This window comes from Eumetopias jubatus, unplaced genomic scaffold (assembly GCF_037043125.1).
Source record: "Eumetopias jubatus isolate StellerSeaLion01/CBP00866 unplaced genomic scaffold, mEumJub1_p1.0 scaffold_2, whole genome shotgun sequence".
Classification (NCBI taxonomy): Eukaryota; Metazoa; Chordata; class Mammalia; order Carnivora; family Otariidae; genus Eumetopias; species Eumetopias jubatus.
Window position 1 is genome coordinate 81,275,460 of NW_028274808.1, and position 27,404 is coordinate 81,302,863.

Sequence of the window (27,404 nt, forward strand, 5' to 3'; positions counted from 1 at the left end):
GGGCAGAGGAAGAGGGAGAAGGAGGCTCCACACTGAGCAGGGAGCCCGACATGGGGTTCGATCCCAGGACCCTGGGATCATGACCTGAGCTGAAGGCAGACGCTTAATGACTGAGCCACCCAGGCATCCCAGTCCTAAAAATTCTTTTACAGAGATCTGTAGAACTGAGCGTTTAATGTATTTCAAATACAATCATTTATAAATGTTACAAAACACGTAGATATGTAAATATATAAAAAATATATTAAGCATCTATTATTCCACTTTAAATTATTAGCAAGGAAATTAACCAAGGCCAGTGATGTCTGAGATAAAAAATAAGCACTTCCTAAAAATTCATGTGTTAATCATGAAAATTAAGTTGAAAATGAAATAATGTTACTTGACCTTTTATAAAAACTGAAATATCAAAAATAGTGTGGTGATGTTTTGTTGTTCAGTTGTGGGCATATTTTCACACAAGCTACTTCAGCTTCTCAGAAAGTTTCTTCTTTTTTTTTTTAGGATTTTTTTATTCTTATGTTAATCACCATACATTACATCATTAATTTTGGATGTAGTGTTCCATGATTCATTGTTTGTGCATAATACCCAGTGCTCCACGCAGAACGTGCCCTCTTTAATACCCATCACCAGGCTAACCCATCCCCCCACCCCCCTCCCCTCTAGAACCCTCAGTTTGTTTTTCAGAGTCCATCGTCTCTCATGGTTCGTCTCCCGCTCTGATTTACTCCCCTTCATTCTTCCCCTCCTGCTATCTTCCTCTTCTTTTTTTCTTAACGTATATTGCATTATTTGTTTCAGAGGTACAGATCTGTGATTCAACAGTCTTGCACAATTCACAGCACTCACCATAGCGCATACCCTCCCCAATGTCTATAACCCCGCCAACCCATCCCTCCCACCCCCCCACCACTCCAGCAACCCTCAGTTTGTTTCCTGAGATTAAGAATTCCTTATATCAGTGAGGTCATATGAGACATGTCTTTCTCTGATTGACTTATTTCACTCAGCATAACACCCTCCAGTTCCATCCACGTCGTTGCAAATGGCAAGATCTCATTCCTTTTGATGGCTGCATAATATTCCATTGTGTATATATACCACATCTTCTTTATCCATTCATCTGTCATTGGGCATCTTGGCTCTTTCCACAGTTTGGCTATTGTGGACATTGCTGCTATAAACATTGGGGTGCACGTACCCCTTCGGATCCCTACATTTGTATCTTTGTGGTAAATACCCAGTAGTGCAATTGCTGGATCGTATGGTAGCTCTATTTTCAACTGTTTGAGGAACCTCCATACTGTTTTCCAGAGTGGCTGCACCAGCTTGCATTCCCACCAACAGTGTAGGAGGGTTCCCCTTTCTCCGCATCCCCGCCAACATCTGTCATTTCCTGACTTGTTAATTTTAGCCATTCTGACTGGTGTGAGGAGGTATATCATTGAGGTTTTGATTTGGATTTCCCTGATGCCAAGCGATGTGGAGCACTTTTTCATTTGTCTGTTGGCCATTTGGATGTCGTCTTTGGAAAAATGTCTGTTCATGTCTTCTGCCCATTTCTTGATTGGATTATTTGTTCTTTCAGTGTTGAGTTTGATAAGTTCTTTATAGATTTTGGATACTAGCCCTTTATCTGATATCTCATTTGTAAATATTTTCTCCCATTCTGTCGGTTGTCTTTTGGTTTTGTGGACTGTTTCTTTTGCTGTGCAAAAGCTTTTTATCTTGATGAAATCCCAATAGTTCATTTTTGCCCTTGCTTCCCTTGCCTTTGGCGATGTTTCTAGGAAGAAGTTGCTGTGGCTGAGGTCGAAGAGGTTGCTACCTGTGTTCTCCTTTAGGATTTTGATGGACTCCTGTCTCACGTTTAGGTCTTTCAACCATTTGGAGTCTTTTTTTTTTTTTAATGGAGTCTATTTTTGTGTGTGGTGTAAGAAAATGGTCCAGTTTCATTCTTCTGCATGTGTCTGTCCAATTTTCCCAACACCATTTGTTGAAGAGACTGTCTTTTTTTCCATTGGACATTCTTTCCTGCTTTGTCAAAGATGAGTTGACCATAGAGTTGAGGGTCTATTTCTGAGCTCTTTATTCTGTTCCATTGATCTATGTGTCTGTTTTCCTGCCAGTACCATACTGTCTTGATGATGACAGCTTTGTAATAGAGCTGGAAGTCCGGAATTGTGATGCCGCCAGCTTTGCTTTTCTTTTTCAACATTCCTCTGGCTATTCAGGGTCTCTTCTGGTTCCAGACAAATTTTAGGATTATTTGTTCCATTTCCTTGAAAAAAGTGGATGCTATTTTGATGAGGATTGCATTGAATGTGTAGATTGCTCTAGGTAGCATTGACATCTTCAAAATGTTTGTTCTTCCAATCCATGCACATGGAACGTTTTTCCATTTCTTTGTGTGTTCCTCAATTTCTTTCATGAGTATTTTATAGTTTTCTGAGTACAGATCCTTTGCCTCTTTGGTTAGATTTATTCCTAGGTATCTTATGGTTTTGGGTGCAGTTGTAAATGAGATCGACTCCTTAATTTTTCTCTCTCTGTCTTGTTGGTGTATAGGAATGCCACTGATTTCTGTGCATTGATTTTATATCCTGCCACTTTACTGAATTCCTGTATGAGTTCTAGCAGTTTTGGGGTGAAGTCTTTTGGGTTTTCCACATAAAGTATCATATCATCTGCAAAGAGTGAGAGTTTGACTTCCTCTTTGCCGATTTGGATGCCTTTGATTTCTTTTTGTTGTCTGATTGCTGTGGCTAGGACTTCTAATACTATGTTGAATAGCAGTGGTGATAGTGGACATACCTGCCGCGTTCCTGACCTTAGAGAGAAAGCTCTCAGCTTTTCCCCATTGAGAATGATATTCGCTGTAGGTTTTTCATAGATGGCTTTTATGATATTGAGGTACGTACCGTCTATCCCTATACTCTGAAGAGTTTTGATCAAGAAAGGATGGTGTACTTTGTCAAATGCTTTTTCTGCATCTATTGAGAGGATCCTATGATTCTTGTTCTTTCTTTTGTTAATATATTGTATCACGTTGATTGATTTGCGGATGTTGAACCAACCTTGCAGCCCAGGGATAAATCCCACTTGGTCATGATGAATAATCCTTTTAATGTACTGTTGGATCCTATTGGCTAGTATTTTGGTGAGAATTTTTGCATCCATGTTCACCAAGGATATTGGTCTGTAATTCTCCTTTTTGATGCGGTCTTTGTCTGGTTTTGGGATCAAGGTAATGGTGGCCTCATAAAATGAGTTTGGAAGTTTTCCTTCCATTTCTATTTTTTGGAAGTTTCAGGAGAATAGGTATTAATTCTTCTTTAAATGTTTTGCAGATTTCCCCTGGGAAGCCATCTGGCCCTGGGCTTTTGTTTGTTGGGAGATTTTTGATGACTGCTTCAATTTCCTTAGTGGTTATAGGTCTGTTCAGGTTTTCTATTTCTTCCTGGTTCAATTTTGGTAGTTGATACATCTCTAGGAATGCATCCCTTTCTTCCAGGTTGTCTAATTTGCTGGCATAGAGTTGCTCATAACATGTTCTTATAATTGTTTGTATTTCTTTGGTGTTGGTTGTGATCTCTCCTCTTTCATTCATGGTTTTGTTGATTTGGGTCATTTCTCTTTTCTTTTTGATCAGTCTGGCCAGGGGTTTATCAATCTTGTTAATTCTTTCAAAGAACCAGCTCCTAGTTTCGTTGATCTGTTCTACTGTTCTTTTGGTTTCTATTTCATTGATTTCTGCTCTGATCTTTATTATTTCTCTTCTCCTGCTGGGTTTAGGCTTTATTTCCTGTTTTTTCTCTAGCTCCTTTAGGTGTAGGGTTAGGTTGTGTATTTGAGACCTTTCTTGTTTCTTGAGAAAGGCTTGTATTGCTATATACTTTCCTCTTAGGACTGCCTTTGCTGCATCCCAAAGATTTTGAACAGTTGTGTTTTTATTTTCATTGGTTTCCATGAATTTTTTAATTCTTCTTTAATTTCCTGGTTGACCCATTCATTCTTTAGTAGGATGCTCTTTAGCCTCCATGTATTTGAGTTTTTTGCGACTTTCTTCTTGTGATTGAGTTCTAGTTTCAAAGCATTGTGGTCTGAAAATACGCAGGGAATAATCCCAATCTTTTGGTACCGGTTGAGACCCGATTTGTGGCCTAGGATGTGATCTATTCTGGAGAATGTTCCATGGGCACTAGAGAAGAATGTGTATTCCGTTGCTTTGGGCTGGAATGTTCTGATATGTCTGTGAAGTCCATTTGGTCCAGTGTGTCATTTAAAGTCTTTATTTCCTTGTTGATCTTTTGCTTTGATGATCTGTCCATTTCAGTCAGGGGGATGTTAAAGTCCCCCACTATTATTGTATTGTTGTCAATGTGTTTCTTCGCTTTTGTTATTAATTGCCTTATATAATTGGCTGCTCCCATGTTAGGGGCATATATATTTACAATTGTTAGATCTTCTTGTCGGATAGACCCTTTAAGTAGGATATAGTGTCCTTCCTCATCTCTTATTGGTCTTTGTTTTAAAATCTAATTTGTCTGATATAAGGATTGCCACTGCAGCTTTCTTTTGGTGTCCATTAGCATGGTAAATAGTTTTCCACCCCCTCACTTTCAATGTGGGGGTATCTTTGGGTCTAAAATGAGTCTCTTGCAGACAGCATATTGATGGGTCTTGTATTTTAATCCAGTCTGATAGCCTGTGTCTTTTGATTGGGGCATTTAGCCCATTTACATTCAGGGTAACTATTGAAAGGTATGAATTTAGTGCCATTGTATTGCCTGTAAGGTAACTGTTACTGTATATTGTCTGTATTCCTTTCTGGTCTATGCTGCTTTTAGGCTCTCTCTTTGCTTAGAGGACCCCTTTCAATATTTCTTGGAGGGCTGGTTTCGTGTTTGCAAATTCCTTTAGTTTTTGTTTGTCCTGGAAGCTTCTTATCTCTCCTTCTATTTTCAATGACAACCTAGCTGGATATAGTATTCTTGGCTGCATATTTTTCTCGTTTAGTGCTCTGAAGATATCGTGCCAGTCCTTTCTGGCCTGCCAGGTCTCTGTGGATAGGTCTGTTGCCAGTCTAATGTTTCCACCATTATAGGTTACATATCTCTTCTCCCGAGCTGCTTTCAAGATTTTCGCTTTGTCTCTGAGACTCGTAAGTTTTACTATTAGAGGTCGGGGTGTTGACCTATTTTTATTGATTTTGAGAGGGGTTCTCTGTGCCTCCTGGATTTTGATGCCTGTTTCCTTCCCCACATTAGGGAAGTTCTCTGCTATAATTTGCTCCAATATACCTTCTGCCCCTCTCTCTCTTTCTTCTTCTTCTGAGATCCCAATTATTCTAATGTTGTTTTGTCTTATCGTATCGCTTATCTCTCGAATTCTGCCCTCGTGATCCAGTAGTTGTTTATCTCTCTTTTTCTCAGCTTCTTTATTTTCCATCATTTGGTCTTCTATATCGCTGATTCTCTCTTCTGCCTCATTTATCTTAGCAGTTAGTGCCCCCATTTTTGATTGCACCTCATTAATAGCCTTTTTGATTTTGACTTGGTTAGATTTTAGTTCTTTTATTTCTCCAGGAAGGGTTTCTCTAATAACTTCCATGCTGTTTTCAAGCCCAGCTAGTATCTTTAAAATCATGATTCTGAACTCTAGGTCTGACATCGTCCATATTGAGTAGGTCCCTGGCAGACGGTACTACCTCTTGTTCTTTTTGTTGAGGTGATTTTTTTCGTCTTGTCATTTTGTCCAGAGGAGAATAGATGAATGAGAGAACAAAATGCTAACAGGTTAACAACGTCCCTAGAAAATATACTCTAAACAAATCAGAAAAGACCTGAAACCAGGGGAAAGGAAAGGGAAAGAGAGAAAAAAAAAGAAAAAAAGAAAGAAAAAGAAAAACATAAAAACAAACAAAAACAGAACAAAACAAAAAAAAACAGAATATGATCAAATATGATAAGGCTGGTGCATAGATCAGTGCCACACACTAGATTTTGGGTGTATTTTGGTCTGTTAGAAGAACGTGCCTCCTAAAATTTTAAAGAAAGAAAGACTTATACATGTACAAAATAAGGGTTGATAAAATGAAGGGATGGAATATGACTCTAAAGATGAAAAATATAAAAAATTTTTAAAAAGGAATTGATAAGGTGCTTGAAAAAAGAAAGAAGAGGATTAAAAAAGAAAGAAAGAAAAAAAAGGGGGGAGAGAATGTGATCAGGCAGGAGACTAGAACTAAGCCATACACTAGAGATTTAGGGTATATTTTGATCTGTTAGAAGAAACTGTATCTGAAAATTTTAAAGAGAGAACAACTTATATATATATATGCCAAAAATAAGGGTAACTACTATGAAGGGATAGAATATGACTCTAAAAATGAAAAATAAAAATGTTTTTTTAAAAAAGGGATTGATAAGATGTTGGTTGAAAAAGGGAAGGAGAAAAATTTAAAAAAAAATTTTTTTAAATTAACTTTGAAAGACTAACGAATCATGGTAAAAAAGCCATGAATTCTATGTGCAGTATTCCCCTAGCGCTGGAGTTCTCACGTTCTCCTTGATCAGTAAACTTGGTCTTGGCGGGCTGTTCGTGCTGATCTTTTGGGGGAGGGGCCTGTTACTGTGGTTCCCAAATGTCTTTGCAGGAGGCGGAATTGCCCCACCCTTATGGTCTGGGCTAAGTAATCTGCTCGGGTTTGCTCTCAGGAGCTTTTGTTCCCTGCAAGCTTTCCATACAGCTTTGGAGGACGAGAGTGAAAATGGCGGTCTCCCAATCTCCAACCGGGAGGAGCTGAGAACTCGGGGCTCCCTCCTCAGTGCGCCCCCAGAGAAAAGCAGCCAGTCACTCCCGTCTCCCCGGTCTCCGGCCGCACTCCATGCTCACCCGGCCTGTGACCAAGCATTTCTCTCTCTGGTACCCTACTTGGTGTGGAGTCTCCAAACCCAGCAGATCCCGGTGGTGCGCTCCCGTGCCGCTTCTCCCTGGGGAGGAAGGGGAGTCTCCCCGATCTGCTGCTTGTTGGGTCCCTGCTGGAGGAGCAGTGGCCTGACTGTGCCGCGGATCACAGTTTATGGCAACCCCGAGCTGAGAGCCTGCGCCTCGGCTCCGTCTCGGCAGCCGGCTTCCCCGCTCTGATACCCAGGAGCTCTGCCACACTCAGGCACCCCCGGTCTTTCTGTGACCCCGAGGGTCCTAAGACCACACTGTCCTGTGAGGGTTCCACCCCCCACTTAGCCACTGGAGTGACGTCCCTCAGCGGAGCCGACTTCTAAAAGTTCTGATTTTGTGCTCCCCTGATCTATTACTTGCCAGAAGCAGCCGACGGAGGCCCCCTCCCCCGCCGTCTATCCTCCCGAATATCGCCCGGGATTCACTTCTCTGCACGTCCTACCTTCCAGAAAGTGGTCGCTTTTCTGTTCAGAGAGTTGTTGGTATTCTTTTCTTCGATCTCCTGTTGAGTTCGTAGGAGTTCAGAATGGTTTGATCCCTATTCAGCTGAATTCCTGAGACCAGACGAAATCCAGGTCTCCTACTCCTCCGCCGTCTTGGTCCGCCCCCTCCAGAAAGTTTCTTCTGACCTTAAAGTATTTGAGGAAATGTTGAGAAGATAGTTATAACTAATCCAAATAGTTGCCCTATTCCTTATCTTAGAATAATGCTGTCTTTTGTATTTGATATGTGGGAAAAGCTTTAACAAAAAACCAAACAAACAAAAAACACATTTTCGTTCTTCAGCAAGGATGGACTTCTGTTTTCGTTAGCCAGGTCTAGGTTTTGTTCAAAGAAAACATTTCCAGTTTGTTGTCATTTCCTTTAGTGTCATCTATGCGTGGAGATTCCTGGTAACTTCCAGGAAGTTACCTGTGTCCATTTCAGTCTGTCACATTCATATTCCACACAGGCAGAAAGTCCTTGAGCGAGAGTTAAGATTTATTCTTGGAGTCACTTTGTTCTCTTGCCTATCTTTTCTTTAGGCTTCTGGAGACATGGAAGATTGTTTTTGCAGCCAGTGCTTCCTGTCACTTCAAGATGTTCATGTGGTGTGTCACTCTGGGGGCATGTCTCAAGGTCGAAGTGATTTGGAGGTCAAGTTTTAAAAAGACCACTACAATGGTTTTAGATTAATATATGGAACTTCAGTCCTTTAAAAATAACAGTATATATCAATAGAGAAAACTCGTATTTTACTGACTTGAGTTAATAGCTGGGGTTTAGTGGAGATTGAGGCAAACTCTGTAAACAGGGCCATTTGGTGAGGCGGCCCAGGGACTGGGGTCTGCTGGGGAGTGGGTAGCAGCTAGAAAGAGAGAAGACGTTGACCCCCACAGAACTTTTCCACTCCAGAATGGGACTTCTGGCTCTCCTTTCACAATATATAACTTCTCAGAAATATCTGAGTCGGATCACTTATTCTTAAGATTTCCTTAAAATAAAACAAAACCAAACAAAAATTAACCCAGATTCTTTTGGACTTATATTATGCAGCTCTTGGAAAAAATCCTGAGGCCCTGTTAAGTTGTATGATACATAGCCGAATACATAATCAAGTACTTCTACTTGAAAACACACCATCTTTTTTATTCATTAAAGAAAAATTTGTAAATGTGCAAATGATATCAGAATATCACATCAGCGTGATTTGTCTGAAACTCTTACATTAATAGAATTTCATTCTACCCTGAAGTATATAGATCCTTGTGGGTTCTGAGTAAAAACTCACTACAGAGCAAAATCTCTTTCCCTTGTTTAATCTTTCTTTTCTGTTGGCCATTCCCAAGTTCAGTCCTAAGAGTTATTATTGTCTTTTAGAAGGGAAAAAAATGTATATTTCTTCTCCATTGCTCCTTTGAAATAGTTGTGTCATTATTTAAAGTACTTTTTCCTGGGGCACCTGGGTGGCTCAGTTGGTTAAGTGTCTGCCTTCAGCTCAGGTCATGATCTCAGGGTCCTGGGACTGCCCCCCCAAAATCAGGCTCCCTGCTCAGCAGGGAGTCTGCTTCTCCCTCTCCATCTGTCCCCCCAATTCGTGCTTTTTTGCTCTCTCTCTCTCTCAAAAAAATAAATAAAATCTTAAAAAAATAAAGTACTTTTCCAACTTTTTCTTATATACTGTATCCACCTTCTTTTCCTTTTCCTTCTTGTTTTATTTTGCTAGTGTCATCAACAGGAGGATTCCTGTAATGCGTTGGTTTTAACGCTGGTGCACAGGGAGCGATGGTTTCTAAGTAGATGGGCTTCTGTTCTGCATGAAACACGGCTCCCCGTTGGCCCTCAGATGTTAAAGGTGGAAATATTTGTGCCACAATCGGCACTTAGCAAAATGTATCATTAGTTACAGCCATAATCTTTTACAAACTGTTTTATTATTTATTGTAAATCTTTCCTTCTTGCAGCCCCGTGCTGTTGACCCTATGGTTCATGCCGTCTGATGCCTGGAATTGTCCAGCCACTGTGACAGCGGTGCCCCCTCATCGTTTAACCCTTAGATTTTCTACAAGAGAAAAATGAAAATACACATTCAATGTTCATTGCGCTTTTATCCAGAAAAGAAACTTGAATAGATAAACGTTTTGTCTCTTCTAAGTAGCAAAAGGCAAGAAGAGTAATGGAGGAGTCTATACGGGTAGCTTCCAGATGCTGCTTCTGAACATTTATACGCATTAACTAAGTCTTCCAGGTAGCCTGTCTCTGTCCGGGGCCCAAAGGGATATGCTGTGGCAGGTGGGGATTTTGTTAGATGAGGACAGGAGATGCCCTCTCCTATTGGCTGTTTGTTTCAACCTCCTCCATTACCAACTTTTCACCACAAATGTTAACCAGAAAGAAATCACTTTGTGTCAGTTTTTCCCTTTTTCCACTTCTTCAGCTCACTTTCTGTTGGAGAGGTTTTTTCACAGTGAAATGACTAAAATTCAGGCAGCTGGAGAGTCTGGAAGCGAGAGCCATGCAGCAGTCACAAGCTGGCTGCATTTCTGGAAGAACTAGGGACCAACTAAGTGACTAGTTGAAGGACAGTACCAATGTGCTTTGGAGTCGAGCATATCAGAAAGTCTGTGTTTCATTTCTTGTTCTCCTCCCTGGGGAGATGCAGACCCGGTTCATTTTGTGCCGGGCACATCCTGGAGCTTCCCATATCTGCCCCCTTCTCCCACCACTGGCCATCCCTGCAGCGTGAACGCAGTGCTGGCATTGTCCACGGCAGACCTGGGCCTCTGCTGAGAGCGGGTGGGCTTCTGCACTTTACAAACGCATGAGGCACGGGAGAAGACGAGCTTAAGGAATACCATCTTGGCATCCTGAAAATTACATCGCAAGTGCAGTGTCTTCTGTCCTCAGAACATCGGCAGAGTTGAAGATGACCAACGTCACTGGAGATGTAATCTCATTAAGCAAGCACGTGCTATGTAGGGCATGTTCCAAGTTTAGTTTTTTCTCCTCCTCTTCCTGAAACATAAATGCCAATCTAGGTAGCTGCAAGATTAATATACAGATGTCTGTGTAGCCATAGTGCCACCAGGAGCTTTGTATCTGTGCTGAAATAGAGGCTTCTCGTTACTCTGACCTCTTCATTTAGGCTTAATAACAGAGATGAGCTTGCCCTCAAAAGCAGTGCTTGCGGGCAGTGGGGAATGTTTTGGATTGCAAATTGACCTCAGGGTTGCAGAAGTTTTAGAGAATTGGGGCATATCTTCTACAGGGAAGTAAAAACTAAATCATTTTCACTTGCTCTATTTCTCCGTTGAAAAAGTTCTCCTTTAGTTACCTGGGATCCCGCATCCTGAAATGGCTGCTCCCATACCCCCTTCAGCCCTCCTTCCTTTATCTCTTCCTTTTGCTGTATTCATTGCAAGGAGGATCTGCGGTCTATACTGTCCGTGAGCTGCCTGGATGTTAAGGGATCACAAGAGAGGCAGTGTAGCTTAGTGGGTAAGAGTGCAGACTGCGATGCCAACCTGCCTGTATTCAAATCTGGGCTCAGCTCATAGGCATGGGCAGTCACTTCACTTCTCTGTGCCTGCATCTCTTCATCCCTAAAATAGGGGTAATAATAATGATAGTAGGGCCCTTGTAAGGATTAAGTGAAGTTAAAGTACACAAGGTACTTTAGAACAGTGCCAGATACTTAGTAGCAATTTATGTGCCAGTTGCTATGTTTTATTGAGCATGTACTATGTACTAAGGACTTCACCTTGAAATACCTTACTTAACTCTTGCAGCACCCTTAGAAAGAAGGCATTTTTTAAACCTTTTTCCAGTGATGAAACTGAGGCTAGAGAGGTTATTGACCTGACCAGAAGGCATTTAACTATTAAATGGCCAATATGGAATTCAGACTCAGATCTTTCTGATGCCAAACTGTGTGCCAAACCACTGCACTCCCCCAGAATGAACGCATACGAATGCAGAGCATTGCAGCCGCGCATGTGACCTAAGACTCATGCTCTCTGTTAACCTAATATCATCTCTTTCTACGATCTCCTGTTGAGTTCGTAGGTGTTCAGAATGGTTTGATCCCTATCCAGCTGAATTCCTGGGACCACACGACATCCAGGTCTCTACTCCTCTGCCATCTTGCTCCTCCCCAATCTGTCTCTTTCTAGATAAGACCTCATGTCAGGCTTATGCTGCCTTGACTTATGAAAGTGTCTTCATTGATTCTTTGCCCCGTAACATTGCTCGTCCTTTTGTGCCTTTTTAGTATTCAGCGTGACTTCCTCTCCCTCAGAAGAAACCTTTTCTGTTCTACGCAGGATAAAGCTGCATCCGGGGTAGAAAATTATTTGGAGTGTTGTTGCCCTCTGTGATTGTCTCCCTTTTGACTCAATTTCTTCTGAATGGCTTGGTGATAATAGGGCTCCTCTCCTCCCATCAGTGGAAATCTGTGCTGTTGCAGAGAACACGTGAGGATGCAGAGCTAGCCCACTTCCACTTCTTAGCAAAACCTAGGAGGATCTTCCCAGCATGCAGCACGGCAGCCTCAGCCTGGTTCACCTGGAAACCTGAGGGTTGGTTTTAAATACCTGTGGTCTTTACCTGCTCTTAAACTGTTATCCAACCTGCATATGTCACTGCTGGTTTGAAGCATTGGCCACCAGCGTCACAGTGTCCCACATGGACTGCTACTCTGGCCACCTGACTTGTCTTCTGCAAGCCCCCCCCCCCGGCCCCGCCCCGGCAGAGCTTCCTGGAGCTGGAATCTTATGCCATCCCCCACTTTCCTAAAGTACAACGGGCTTCCCGCTGCTGGTGGGACAAAGTCATGATCCCTGCATGCAGTGTGCCTGCCCGAGGTTTTGGCCTCATGTCCCTCCTCAGTGTGCCTTCTGCCGTCCCCGCAGACTGGCTGTGCGTTCGGGCTGTGCAGGGGACACGTCCCCAGCCTCTTGGAACCCGACCACCCTACTCCCCTTCAGGTCTCAGCTCAGTTTCGGCTTCTGCAGTTCTTGGGCTTCCCTGAACTCTCAGATTTCCAGTGCTTTCTATAGCCAGGGTCCCAGTAACATGCAGGCCCATTGCCTGACATTTACCCCGTGCCCGGGGATCAGCTCTTGGTGTTTCCCTTGTGAACCATCCGCTCAGACACAAGGATAGCTACACCCCCTTGTCTGGAAGCTCCAGAGCTAATGAGGTGGGGATCAAGAAACCTTACCCTCTGGGTTTGACCCGCAATTCCCCATGGTCTCTATGTCCTTAAAAGTCCTTTGATAGTAAACAGTTTTCTTACTGGAAGAGTTGGAAATTAACCTCATCACCCAGAAGTCAGCGACTCTTCAAAATCAGAGTGACTTTTTCTTCATTCATTTTATACAAGAAAACTTTACACTTTCAGTCACCTCGTAAGGAAAAGGTTCATTTATGCTGCTTTTTGAGTTAGACCGAGGTACACATAAAAAATAGCTCACATTTATTGAACACTTGGTGTTTGCCAGGCACTAGGAAAGCATATTCTATGGACCATCTTACTCATTGCTGACAGCTTCTCTATGAGCTGTGGATGCTGAGATCATCCCACTTTATAGACAAGAAACGGAGGCTCAGAGAAGCTAAGTCATACGTGTCGGGTCACACAGCCAAACGTGGTAGAGCTGGAATTTGAACTCAGAGCTGCCCACCTATGAGCACATGCCATTAGCCACCATAATGCATTGCCTTGTCCTATTGACTATTCTGTATCACTTGCAGGTGATGAGCTGTGTGGCATAAAACAATGTTTCCCCATTTCCCATCACCTACTAGCCTATAGCCATTTCACTCTCTAAGCCTATTTAAATGGTTTTATGTTTAAGATAGAACGAAAAGCATGCCACACAAAGTTGCATTAAATCTAGCGTAAGAGTCATATAAAATCATATTGTTAATTATGCTTTACTTTTTTATAAATATATGTCTCCCATTTTTATCTTAATATTTCCTTTTAAGATTTAGTGGCAGTAACTGTAGCCTTGAGGCATGTTTAGAAAAGCAACACCAGTCATGGTGGTCCTCGGCTTGGTATGCCTTTGGATCTTTTCCTTCCCCTGATGGGCAGTTTTGCAGGGGACTCCATCCCTGCAGACTGCCTCTTCCTGGCTTCAGGGAAGGTTGTGCCAATCAAGAGGCCCTGGTGGGAGATGAGGGTGGGGCTTAAGGAAGACTACTCCTTTTCTGTCTCCTGATCTTCGTGGCTCTGGGCTGCGTTACTGCCCGCTATGGACCTTCTGCCACCTGTGTACCCAATTCCCTCCATTAAATTTCCTACTTTGTAAATAAATTGGGCTTTCTGTTCTCCAGGTCTGACTTTACTGACAACTGCAGTATTCTCACATGTGATCACAATACTTATTTACAGTTTACTTTGGAGGTATGGACGGTGGATGCTGCCATTGGGTTAAAATCCTCTGATTTAAAACATCCAGAGCCTTTGTGTTCGGAGTTGCAGTGGTAGTAACAGAGCAAAACCCTAGCTGGGTGTCTGACATCCCTGATTCTAGTTCTAGCTGAGTCACTCAAGGAACTTAGAATCACTCAAGTCAGAGCCGCAGTTTCATGGGAAATAAAGGGCTCCCCAGTTAGCCAGCTTAACTCCTTGCAAACCAAGACATTTCTAGGATGTGGTCTCAGTTTCCGTGGGGACCAGTGAGTTGTGTCCTTCAGTGCAATGGCCCCTTGACTCTGGCCTGCGTGCTGTCCTTCTGATGTGTGCTGTTGGTCCTGAGGGCTCAGGTGACAGAATGTGGGTGAGCCAGGGCAGATCTCTCGCCCCTCTGGGAAGAACCTCAGATAGGCCTTTCTGATTCTGAGTCGGGCAGTTGGTCTTCATTTGGGCGCAACACACTGGCAGGACACAGAGTACAAGAGTAAAATTTACTGCTCAGCTGTCCTGACTGTGGGTTTAACAATGTTTCAAAGATGATGTTTCATTATAGTCACCTTAAATATAAAACCAACCAGTAGAATATACAGATGGTACTCCTCTGATGTCATAGATTTTCTCTTTCTCCATTTTAAGCCACAATCTTCTTATATTCTCTAAACACCGTTAAAAAAACAAACCTTATTCCGTATATGTGTGTGTTTATGTGTGTATGTATATATATATATATTTGGGGCCAGATGCTCTGGGTAATATAAATAACTTTAATTTACTAAACTTGACCCCCCTCCCCCCATCCCAGCCCTTTCTTTTCAGAAGATACATTTAGACAATCACCATTCACCTCTAATTCAAAAGACCTGCTACCCAGTGAATCTGTGCTTCACGGAAGAATATCAACACCAGGTATGGAAACATTATTTGACTTTGCTGCTACTGTTGGTTGCTTAAAATGACTTTTCTGAAATGTGTAAATGTTCAGATACTTTCAGCTTAGATGTGGACGTTTTTCATATGAAGCTAGGCTTTTAAAAAAGAGGAGAAACTCGATTTAAACAGCCACAAAAGTTTATTAAAATAAAGTGTGGTCAGTAATAAAGTGCTTCATTTTTTGCTTTAGGAGCTTATTGTTCTTTACCTGCTGATGTTTCATTCATATATCAAATTTCCTTTTCTTTGAAATAGCAAAGTATAACTTGAACATAATTTGCTTTACACACTGTTAGTATTTCAGGCAGGCAGCCAGGAAGATATAGGAGGGCAGTGGCGAGAACTAATCGTCAGCAGGGAAGGTCGTGACCCTGGTGGGGTGTGGGTGGCCACAAAGACCACTTTGGTTTCCATGGAAGCAGCACAACTCATTAAGATAATCTTGCCACCCGGATTCCGCCTCTCTTCTTAATCAGAGTATCTGCATATATCCATCTAAGGCTCCTTTTTGCAATCTCAGCATCAATACATAATTAATTTATTATCCACTCTTCCTTTTTCATTTCTCCTTTCCAGAGTCGAGGGCAAGATGTGTTTTCTGTCCCCTTATCAACAGCATGGCCAACCCTCAGGGCTGTGTGTGTGTTCTCAGAGTTATATGAAATGAGAACATCTGAGAACCACTGCACTGTATCCCATACTCCTCACCGGCGTCCCACCCCCACCCCAATACCAGTATAGCAGCCAGGAAGCTTCCTGCTGTTGTAACCTTAGTTCCAGTCATTGAGAGAATTTCAGAAGCTCTCCGTGGCCTCTCCACCCATTCACTTGTCCAGGAGAGTGTGGGAGACCAGGGTTACGAGGGTTCAGGAGAAGCTCATAGCAGGGCTGTTGGCCAGGAACCGCTGCAATAATAAAGTCCAAGTGTCCTCCACACACCCAAGGAGACTGGTGTCACAGATGGCTGGGAGATCTGAGTATTTTGCAATTTGGAAAAAGCCAAGTGGCATTTTATGAAATATTGGCGTGGGGGTATCACAGGTCACTGGAAGTAGTTTGTGACAAACAGTGGGAGGAAAGGCAGCTCTTTGTCACCCTTTAGTCTTGTGATGACAGATCCATTTCTTCTCATCCCCAAAGAGTCCAGATACCTACACGCTTTTTAGCTTTGCAGGACTTTTCTATTCAAACACCATAAATAACATGCTTACACAAAAACACATTACATAATATCTGGTTCTAGAGGTGGAAAGAAATTCTGCTTGGTCAATATCTTCATTCTCAAACAGGGACTATTTGAACTACTGTTTACTTCCCACAGTGTCATTTTGAATAGCCATCTCCCAGGTCCCCAAATTATCACCCTGCTGTTAAGTTGATGGATTGTGACTTTCTAATGTCAAAATAACTGCCTGGGAACTGCCTGTCAGAGTGCTGTGACCCATACAGCCAGCATCCCGTGATGTATATACAAACCCTGCATTGCTGGCTTAATGTTTGGCTTGGCTATATTTTAAGAAGGGTTTATTGGTCAAGTTACAACCCGACCTCAAAGAGTGATATCAGTGTATGTTTAACTGCGTATAGAGGGTGTTTCTGTGGTTTGCTTGACAGACGCATTACAAATTAGATAAACTCACACTTAAAAAGTTAACTTTTATTTTGGGTGGGAAGTCAGCATAACTGGGATTTTTAAAATGTAAATCTACCGTTCTGAGAGATAATCACTCTATACTCCAAAAAGCCTTTAGGCAGAGGACAAGCAAAATGACTGTATTTACATTTTGCTAAAAGAGACAACTAAAAAGATATTTTAAAAAAAATAAGGTGAGGGTCGCCTGAGTGGCTCAGTCGTTAGGCATCTGCCTTTGGCTCAGGTCATGATCTCAGGTTCCTGGGTTCAAGCCCTGCATCAGGCTCCCTGCTCGGCGGGAAGCCTGCTTCTCCCTCTCCCACTCCCCCTGCTTGTGTTCCTGCTCTCGCTGTGTCTCTTTCTGTCAAATAAATAAAATCTTAAAAAAAAAGTGAAAATGCTTTAGAAATGGAATCAAAATTAGAAAAATTAAAAATGACAAGGACAACTTTGTAATCACAAAGTTCTCATAATCTGAACACATGTTTTATAAGGAAAGCCTCAATAATTTGGACGAATTGTGGAGAAGACCAATCTGAATTAACAAAGGACTGCAATACGGAGACTTTTCAAGAAAACATCTCTTTCAGGTCTGGATAGCAATAGATGGCCCTTGTATTCCTACTGCAGCTCCCCAGTCCCTTACCCACAACTCTGAAATCCGAAAAGCTCTTCCAACCACAATTTTTTAAGTAAGTTACTTGGTGGCAAAACTTAATGGGAGGCTATTTATAGCCCATATGTACCGCCAAGCATGAAATTCATCCATTTCGTTACAGAAATATCAACATGTTTGATTATGAAGGCCCACTGGAGTGTTATGTAAAATATGTCTTAGGCACCATATTAGCATTCTGAAATAAGAAAAAGTATGAATCCCCAAATACATCAGAGCCCAGGGGTCTCAGATAGACACTGTGGACCTATAGGTATTCCAGTACTCTGCTAAATGCCGTGCTGGAAGCAAAGAAATTAAAGCTACAGTTGAGGATCTTAAGGTTCAAAGGCATAAGAGTCAAGGATTCTTATAGAAAAATTTCAGAAGACTTAGTGGGCAGCAGATTGCTAAATCACTGGAGATGTGGCAAGCAAGAAGAGTCCAGTGGGGATGTTCTCATGCTGAGGCGGGGTTATTAACAAGGGTCTGGGTTAAAGAGAAAAGGAAGAGGTGGGTAGGAGAGGCAGACAAAGGGCTAGTTCACTGGTTTGGGAGACTGGTGAACTTTGCGAGAAGCAGGTTGAATTAGGGAGGAATAGTGTTTGTGCAGAAACGGGGAAGCCAGGAAGGAGACAGGTAGTGACTAGGCAGAAAATAATGTGTGGTTAGTGTGTAAATAAAAGCCTCAGAGTCCTTAGAAATCTCTTCAGTAGTTTGAACATTACCATTAAAATATTATTTCTGTTCTTTATTTACTTAGCAAATTTCTTCTTTCGAGAGATAATGCAAAGATAAATATCAGCCCAAAGAATTGTCTCAGATTCCCAATTAGGAGAGACCCTAATTAATGAGATTTAACAAGCCTAGTTCCGATCTAAGAAGTCCCTTGCAAATGCTGAAGACCCACAGCATTAATTGAGCAGTATATATTGGCATGTGTTTATATACCTTCTCTCAATGGGATGAAACTCTCTTCTAAACACCTGTGGAGTCAGACCGTGGGGCAGAGGAGGTGCGCCATATGAGAGCACCCAAACAGCTCCAGACCAAAGGGATCCAACCTGCACATTGCGAATGTGTCTCAGGCCTGTGGAGAAGGAAGCAAGCGGTACGGGGGATAGCAAAGTGGGGAGAGGTGGGTAGGACTGTGGACTGTGAAGAAATCGAGAATAGCACAGTTAACTAGGCATTTGCCTTCGGCAGATGGTATCTGAGACACACAGCTGCCACCATCCCAGAGAAACAGAATAAACACAGAGCTTCACAGTGTCCTGGCCTTCGTTGGTGCCACTATTTCTAGACTGACTTCCCTGAGAACCAAAGAATGTTCACGTGCCAAGACCTAACATTTTTACTTGCTGTGACTGTCTTAGACAGAGGTAACAGCAGGAATGCTTAATAAAATGATGAGTTCAAACCTGCTGTCCCCTTCTGCTGGAGGGATGGGGGGACCAGATATCCTGGAAGCCATGAATAGATGATGGAGTGTACCCTGGGTGGTGGTGGTGCTGATGGTGATTTCCCAAAAGAAATAAAAGCACTTTCCCATTATGGGGGAGATAGAAATTACCAGCCGTGTAGAATCTAAGCTACTTTGTCTAATTTGTAGTGGTCTCACTTTGTAGAAGATTTACATTCATAGAGGAAAGAGCGTGGGGTCAGGTGTTTCTCAGGTTACCGCAGGTTGATCTGTATGCAGAGTGGATGTGGGACCGTCCCACCTGCAGCCGCTCCCTGTTGGCCTGGCATCCTTCCGGAAGCAAAGACTCTCAAGAGGAGAAACTTCTACCCCCTTCAGACAATGTGGAGCTTCCATCCTGTTTGATGATGATTTTGAAGGCACAGTATGTTTGCTCTGTGTTAAGCCGGAAAACAAAAACACAACCAGAGCGGGTGCGAAGGGAAATGTGGGTCTCTCTGGAATTCTCTCTCGCAGTTTGGAGGTACACATGCTTCTGTTTGATATTTCAGAGGGAGCTCAGAGCTAGACAATGCAAAATGTACCAACAATTACATTTGTCCACCCCCACCCTCATTATTTGCCAGCGCCCCTGCAAAAGAAAACGGCACCTTTGGTCGTCCTTGTGGTTTACAGAACACGGAAACAAGACGTAAAGAACTCAGGGAAAGTCGAGTCCTTTACAGAACGTACTCTGCCCATCAGGATCTGCTGTTAAGTTAAAAAGACTGGTTTGGAGTGGCCGGCCTTGTCACCAGGCCAATTCTCGATTTGTTTTCCTCCCTCTGTTCTGCCCATCAATCTAATACAAGGGGTATCATCTCATATACTTGGCTGAGATCTAGATGAAGCATACCTTGCATTGACTGACTCCCCTCGACACCCCCCCCCCCGCCCCGCAGCTGACTGTCAGCCAGCCCAACTCCTGGCCGGTTAGGGATGACCTCTTTCAGACTGCTGGCTTAGAAGATGTGCACGTCACCTTCCTTTACGTTAACCCTTACCAGCTCAGAGAGAGAGAGAGATAGACAGGCAGACAGACGGAGCTGTCCTGGATTATAGCAAAGTGTTTTCTTTAATCCTTTTTCAAACACAGCAGATTCATTTTAAATTCAGACTAAGTCACAGATAAAGAGTAGAACGTTGAGTGTTGTTGGTGTGTATCGCTTTGTAGCTTAAGGTCCTTTTTGATTCCACAAATTCCTTGTGCACGGGAAAGGAAGCTAATATGGATCCACTTACATGCAGCTTTTTTTTTTTCGATAAATACAGTACGGTACTATAAATGTATTTTCTCTTCCTTATGATTTTCTTTTCTCTAGATGACTTTATTGTAAGAATACAGTATACAGGGATGCCTGGGTGGCTCAGTCAGTTAAGCAGCTGTCTTCAGCTCAGGTCATGATCCCGGGGTCCTGGGATAGAGTCCTGCATTGGGCTCCCTTCTCGGCGGGGAGCCTGCTTCTCCCTCTCCCTCTGCCTGCCACTCCCCCTGCTTGTGCTCTCTCTCTCTGTCAAATAAATAAATAAAGTCTTAAAAAAAAAGAATACACTATACAGTGCATACAACATATAAAACGTGTTAATTGACTCTATATTATTGGTAAGGCTACTGGTCAACAGTATGATATTAGTACTTCAGTTTTGGGGGAGTCAGAAGTTATATGCAGATTTTCGACTGCATGGGGTTGGTACCCCTAACACCCCCATGTTGTTCAAGGTCAAATGTAGTTATTAGGGCACAGGACCTACGTCATCCCATTTAATCCTGAAGACAACTCATTGAGACACAGGAATTATGCTTCCTTTACAAATGAGTGACTGGAGGTTCAGAAAGATTTAATAACTTTTCCCCCCGTTTTATTGAGATATGATTGACATATAAGATTCTGTTAAAGGTATACAACATAATGATTGGATACATATATTGTAAAATGATTACCACAGTAAGTTTAGGTAATACCCACCATCATACATAGTTACAAATTTTTTTTCTCATGATGAGAACTTTTTAAGATCTACTCTCGTAGCAGCTTAAAGATTAGCAATACGAGGGGCACCTGGGTGGCTCAGTTGGTTAAGCGACTGCCTTCAGCTCAGGTCATGATCCTGGAGTCCCGGGACCGAGTCCCATATCGGGCTCCCTGCTCAGCGGGGAGTCTGCTTCTCCCTCTGACCCTCTTCCCTCTTGTGCTCTCTGTCTCTCATTCTCTCTCTCTCAAATAAATAAATAAAATCTTTAAAAAAAAAGATTAGCAATACGATAACGTTAACTATAGTCACCATGCCTTCGTTACATCCCCATGACTTATTTGTCTTGTCACTGGAAGTTTGTACCTTTTGCAGAGAGATGTAATAGCTTGTACAAAGTCCTGCCGTTGGTGAGAGGCAGGCAGCACTGGAATTCAAACCCAGAACTGCACAGTACATTGTCTTTCTGGCCCGTCATCACTGCCTGCTAAGTCAGGTGGGGTGTCCCTGGCAATGAGCCAAGGGCATGCGTCTCTGCAGTGTTTGCTCCCAGGGACCCACACTTGGCGTTTGAAGTCTCACTGATGGATTGCTCTCTTTTGGCCAGGAATAAAAAGTGGCCCTCCTTGTAAGATATTGCAAAGAAGTTACTAGATAAGAATATACTGTTTATTCATGTAATTCTAATTTTGTCTTCTTCTGTTTCCCTCCTTTCTTTCTTCCTTTAATATACTTAGATACCAAGTAGTCATCATCCCTTAAAATGTTTCTTTCAGTTAAGAAAACTAAAGAAAGTGTTCATGTTTATTTTCCATAATTTTTAAAGGTCATCTAAGCCATAGACATCATTTCAGGAAACTCTAAAAATCTCCTGATGAAATAAAATGCGGAGTGCTGAAGGTAGTGGGGATCTGGTCAGCAGTACAGAAGAAAAGGTTCTAGACTGGGAATCAGGAGAACCCCCGTGTAATTCTAGTGCGGTTTCCAGTAGAAAGAGAATAGAAGGCCTCCGAGACTTTTTCCATATCCCCTCTTTGTCAAAGACTCTGCCATCAGGCACGTCAGTCCCCGTGCCTTTATTTTCTTTGCAGGGCCCAAACTAGAGTGCTGGGATTCCACCACCTGAAATTCCACCACCCCCACTAAGAGTTGGGGGAGGGACAGTCGCCATAAGTAATTCAGTACTGGGGTTGGTAGAGGCTGGGAAGGGGTGCAAGAAGGGTTTCTAGGAAGCTAGGATGTTCTGTTTCTCTATCTGGCTGCTGATTGCATGCATATGTAATTTTGTGAAAATTCACCAGGCTGTGTACCATGACAGTATTTCTGCGTTTGTTAGGGCTAATTGGCTTATTCACAAATGGGTGGGTCTAGATGCCAAGAGGTCACCTCCAAGCCATGAATCTGAGTGCGCGTTCACTTCAGAGACTACGGCAGTGATGATGAGGACAGCGGTCTTTCAGTTATCCACCTTTTAGTCTGCAGGAACATTTCCATTTGTAGCACAAACTTATTGCCCTGAACTAAATGACATGTAGGCTGATAGATCTGATTCCTGTTGTGTTTCAAATTGGAAAGCTATTCTGTACCCCTTATAGCATTTCTTTGATGTCCTTGCTGTAGATGAGCTGTAGTCTGTCCAGCTGTTTACCAGAGGGGGGAAGTTTTCATTGTGCTGGGTCTTCCTGATCCAGATAATGTTATTTGAGGCTAAAAAAAATGTGCTCACAACTGGCCCCATCTGCCCCTCGCCTGCCTACTTTGGTCTTAGAGCATAGGCAAGTTCCAAAAGAGCTGTTGACTCCTTTCAAAAATCCTTGTAGACAAAGTGCTTGCATCAGGCACGGTCAACTTGGTGTCCAAGTTAGCCCTTCTCAAAACTGTCACTAATGGGGTCTCTGCAGACCAAGAATTATGGGCTTCACACACTGAAGTGCACACTTTTTTTTAAGGGTGGTGAGCTTTGCCAAGGAGAAACTTGTATCCAGTTTGGATGCCTCACTTGAGCTCTCTATGAAGAGCCACGAAAACCGGGGGCGGGGGGAACCCAGCTGTGGTTGTTTGGCTAAGCCTCTTGATCTCTGCCCAGATGGCACAGGGGTTGAATCGCTTGGTACTGAAGATAATCATCAACACTTTCATGTTTGTTCTTTGTGGGGAATGTAACATCCAGAAGCCTGGGGGGCTGTGTCCACTTTGGCCCTGGCCCAGTATCTTCCTGTGAGCACAGCAAATACGTATGTGCTCACATAAAATTTTCTGCACACCATTTACAAGGCCTTAGCAGTGCCTGTGATGGTGATTTTTACTTTTGCAAAGACTATTGAGGTGCCTCGAGAATGAATAAAAGGCCAAATTCTCAAGTATGGGTAATGGATGATGAGGAGTATTTGTTTGAAAATTGGAATGTGGTAACCTCTGGCTTCAGTTTGGGACTGACTAATTCAATCTACAAGGTCTTTTCTGTATATACAATATGTTCTTCCATTCCTTTACTATCAAAAATACATATTCTCATTTCATGCAATTTCTTCTTTGTGTTTATTCCCTTTCAGGGCAGCCACTGCCCTCCAGTAACCAGGGTAGAAAAAAAGAAAAGTCATTACAAACTAGACCATCTATTTTCATTTAAACAAACGCATTCTGGATTCCCATCTGTAGGCCAAATGAGTGCTTCTCCCCTGGTAAGAAAGATACCCCCGCGTCACACCACAGCCCTTTCTTGATGTCATTATAGGAAGGACAGTCAGGGGCTTCATTTTTTGGCAGCTCTCCCTCATGCAGCATCTTTCCTTTTCGGCGTACTTATCATTTCTGTCCTCAATGTATCATCCAGAAAAGAAAAGTTAACTAAAAGCATGAAAGTATGGGCAGTCTTTGAATTTGCTTAGTGATATTTAGTTCCCCGTACCATCTGCTGGAGTTCTATTGAGATATCCCATGCAGAAGTCCATCAAGCTCTTTCAAGTCAACAGGTCCCCAAACTAAGCATAATATTTCCCCCACCGTCCCCTGTCCCTTCCAAAACTAATTAATTGTTGATTGATTAATTGATTAAAGCCCTCCTCTCTCTTCTGCTGTTTTCTATCCTAGTGGATGGCATCATCATCATCACTCACCATGACATAAACTTTAAGGTTGGACACGATTTGTTTGGGTTTCCTTAGGAGGAGATCCTGAGACAAAGATTTGAGTGCGTTTAGTTTTTTAGGAAGTGACACAGGAAACACCGGGAGAGGAGCGGGGAAGTGAGCCAAGGAAAAGAAGGCAGCCAGTAAAGGGAATGTCATCCAACAGGTCACTTGCTGTGAACAGTTGGAGGCTAATTTCACTGGGAAGCAGTGGAGGGTGCACACCTCAGATTTTCCTACCTGAGAGGTCAGAGAGCTGGGACGTTTATGCGGTCAATCATCGATCAGTCAAACCTGCTCTCAAGAGTCAATTCCCTAATAGTCTGGCCTCCTGCACAGGTGGACAAAGCAGGCTTCAGTGGCCAGAGAGAGCCCTTGGGAACCATATGCAGGTGCTGGTAGTGGGAAGGTGGCGTTGAAGTAATAAAGGCCAGGTGACCACTGAAGATCAGTGAGGATGACGCATTTGCTGCCTGTCTTTCATGATTCCCTCTTCCTCCCCCTCCACTTCCGCTCAGTTACCTTTCCTCCCAAGCTGATTCCCGCCCCCCCCCCCCCCGCCCACTTCCCCACAGCTCTCTCCTAAATGCATTCTTTTCTTTCGGTCCTAACTGCCAATAACTTCATTCAGGTCTCCATCGTTGGTCCCCTGGATTACAAAACAGCCTCTGGCAGGTCTCCCCATGTCCAAGGTCACCCCCACCAGGCCCTTCTCTCCATCCTGCAGTCATAACCTTTTTAGAAGGCGGATCTCATCATGTCCCCTTTGGCCCTGCTGGCTTCCCATTGCCCTTTGGATAAAGTCTAAACTTTGCACATGCATTCTCTTATACACTACCTGTTGGTTTGGGGTGGTTGGTTTTTGTTTTTGTCTTTTGATAGTCTGTATTTTCTTTGGAAATCGTTCCCTGCCACTCCCAAACTGGATTAGCCACCACTTTCTTTGAGGCCCTTGGATATTCAGAATTCCTGTTTACTCATCACTTTCTTAATTAACTGGAAGCTCTTTGGTGGGCATAAACAGTCTTGTTGATCATTCTATCTCCCAGAAGCTAGCACCTATTATAGTTGCCCATCAAATCTTGGGACGAAAGCATATTGTTGAAAACCACGTTGTTTTTAAGAACTAGTGTTAAATGTCTAATGAGGGATCTGATAAGGCTTTGATTATAACACAGATCTGTTTTTGACTACAGATAAAAATGGATCCCTTTATAAATATAAGATGTGCAGTAAAGCCCTTTCCAAATATAGTTGGTCTCTCTATCTAATGTGAGTACCACACTACCATGATGTAACTCTCTTTTTTAGAATTAAACGGCTTAGCTTGACAAGAGAAAGATTGCCGGGCTGTTGTGTTCATTTTTTTTCACCTTAGATATAGATCTAACTGCCAACCACCAAAGAAACTCTAGGGCAGCATTTCCGAAGTCAGAGAGTATAAAATGGAAGTACAAGAAAAGTTGAGGCAGTATGATGTGAAAGGCCAGTAGCTGAATTACTGTTATTATTACACTGATTTTCATGTGTAATAATAAACTTCCCAGGCATAAAAGCCCCTAGGTCATTAATCTCATATTAAAAAGCTTGGAATTATTTCATACAGAATTTGTTCCCATCCGTGAGCCAACTGCTTTATCAAACGAGCTTCTCTTTTAATGTAAATTGTTTTATTAAAGGGCAGTGTTATGTTTTGATCCAAATAGGGCAAAAGTTCACATAGGAGTTTCATAAATACAAAAGAGGGGGCACCTGGGTGGCTCAGTCAGTTAGGCAACTGCCTTCTGCTCAGGTCATGATCCCGGAGTCCCAGGATTGAGCCCTGAGTGGGGCTCTCCACTCAGCGGGGAGTCTGCTTCTCCCTCTCCCTCTGCTCTCCCTGCCGCCCCCACTCATGCGCACTCTCTCTCTCAAATAAATAAAATCTTGAAAAAAAATACTAAAGAGAAACTTTGTGTGAGACAGATTTGAATTCAGGCCTGAATCTCTCTGGAAATGAAAACATCTTTTTTTTTTTCCTTTCAAATCATTAAAAAATTATATATGGCTTTTTCCTCTTGGTTGGGAAACATGTTCCACAAATCCTCTGACACTTCCTCAGTTGCTTCTTAACGTGTGAAAGAGAGAAGCCGTTTTCTCCAGCTCTCAGGCTACACAGCTCCCTTGTCTTACACCTCTCTCCTCACCTCTACAAGAGACAACAGAGTCGGCCCTGTTAGAGCTGGAAATGAACTCACATGCATAGCCGTTCTTGCCCTCCGCTCCCTGTACTCTCAGCACTTCTGCATTCTATCTCATCTCAACTTTTCCTTCCCTTTTTTCTATTATGAGCCATTGTGGGGCTTACATGTGGCAAGATTTCCATTAAATGCTCTATTAAACCCGTAAATGAGAAATGAGTTCTCTAAGTTACAGAGAAATACGATGCTCTGTGTTATTTTGTGAGCTTCGAACCTGATGTTCTAGGAATTTAATCTACAAATAGACTTGAACAAGTAATACGAAAGTATATGGGCAGGGATGCACTTTGCTGCATAGAGATTTGAAACAAATTCAATGTCCATAGGTAGGGAGTGGATGAAATGAGCCATGGGACGTTGCATGGAAAACTCCACAGCCAATAAAAAGGATGAAGGAAATCTATAGGAATTTATTTAAAAAGATGTCCAAGAGATAATGTTAGATTTACAGAACACCAAAAAAACTGGCTACAGACAGCATGTGTAACAGGATCACATTTGTGTTAAAAAAAAAAAAAGGTGATGCATTTATGTGCACATAATATGCTTGCATGTGCATAGATAATTTCTCAACAGATAAACTGTTAACGGTGATTTCCACCAAGGAGTGAAAGGGACTGGGATTGGGAGGAGAGGGGTAGTAAGGAAGAGGTATTCTTTTATTTTTAAGTTTATATCCTTTGTTCTAGTTTTTTAACCATTAATTTGCGTTACTTTTATAACTTCTCAAAATTAAAAAAAGTAAAGTGTATGTTCAAATCACTTTTCTTTTTTAGAATCTGTCATTTACACATATGATGACTCGGAGCCTTAATGAATAATCTGTAAATTAAGTGAACTACTAAAAATATAGACAAAGCAGGGATTGTTAGCCATCTTCCTTCAGTGAGCAACCCCAGCTGAAAGCCAGTTCAGTGACTGTTTTGTACAGTTCCTGAGAACGTAAAGCAGGTTCCAAATCCCCTTGAATGGGTATGATCCCATCGTTTATAAAATATGTGCATACAGGAAAAAAATCACGAAGGATAGATATAGAAATATTAGCTGCTGTCTCCGTTGCTTAGGATTTCAAGTGATTTTTACTTGTATTTTATGGACTTCCATTTCACAATAAGCATATATTATTTTTATAATCAGAAAACATCAACAAGCTCCCTTCATTTTGAACAAAGGAGAAATTACCTTGTACACTCTGGTGCTGAATGCTTGACACCAGATCTTTCTGGAAGTTTCTGTCATGATATGCCTGGAGCTTTGGACAAGATCAGCTTCCACAGAACCACATTTAAATATGACCCCAGAAAAAAATGGTAGACTTACCAAAAGCAACAAATGTGAATGGAAATATTTTCAGCGAGAAGAGATGAAAATGTCAGGGAAAAAAAACCTTGTAAGCGGTGTTTGGAAAGTAGAACCCATCTTAAGATATCAAAGTACCTCAGACTAAGACATACTGTTTTCATGCCTTGTGTTTATTGGCACCTACTACCTTCATGATTTCCCCATCCTCTGTTA

At 42.4% G+C, this 27,404-nt stretch overlaps 1 protein-coding gene across 3 annotated transcripts in view; it reads left to right on the forward strand.

The window, feature by feature from the left end:
• ZNF827 (zinc finger protein 827) overlaps window positions 1-27,404 on the forward strand; it is a 171,762-nt gene that overhangs the window by 99,676 nt on the left and 44,682 nt on the right. For all 3 annotated transcript variants that reach the window (XR_015767772.1, XM_088021027.1, XM_088021028.1), the window contains exon 8: window positions 14,673-14,776. Coding sequence is in view for 2 of the 3 variants with exons in the window: in XM_088021027.1 (XP_087877153.1) it covers window positions 14,673-14,776 (104 nt within the window). In the remaining variant the exon portion in view is untranslated. The remainder of the gene's footprint in view (window positions 1-14,672; window positions 14,777-27,404) is intronic.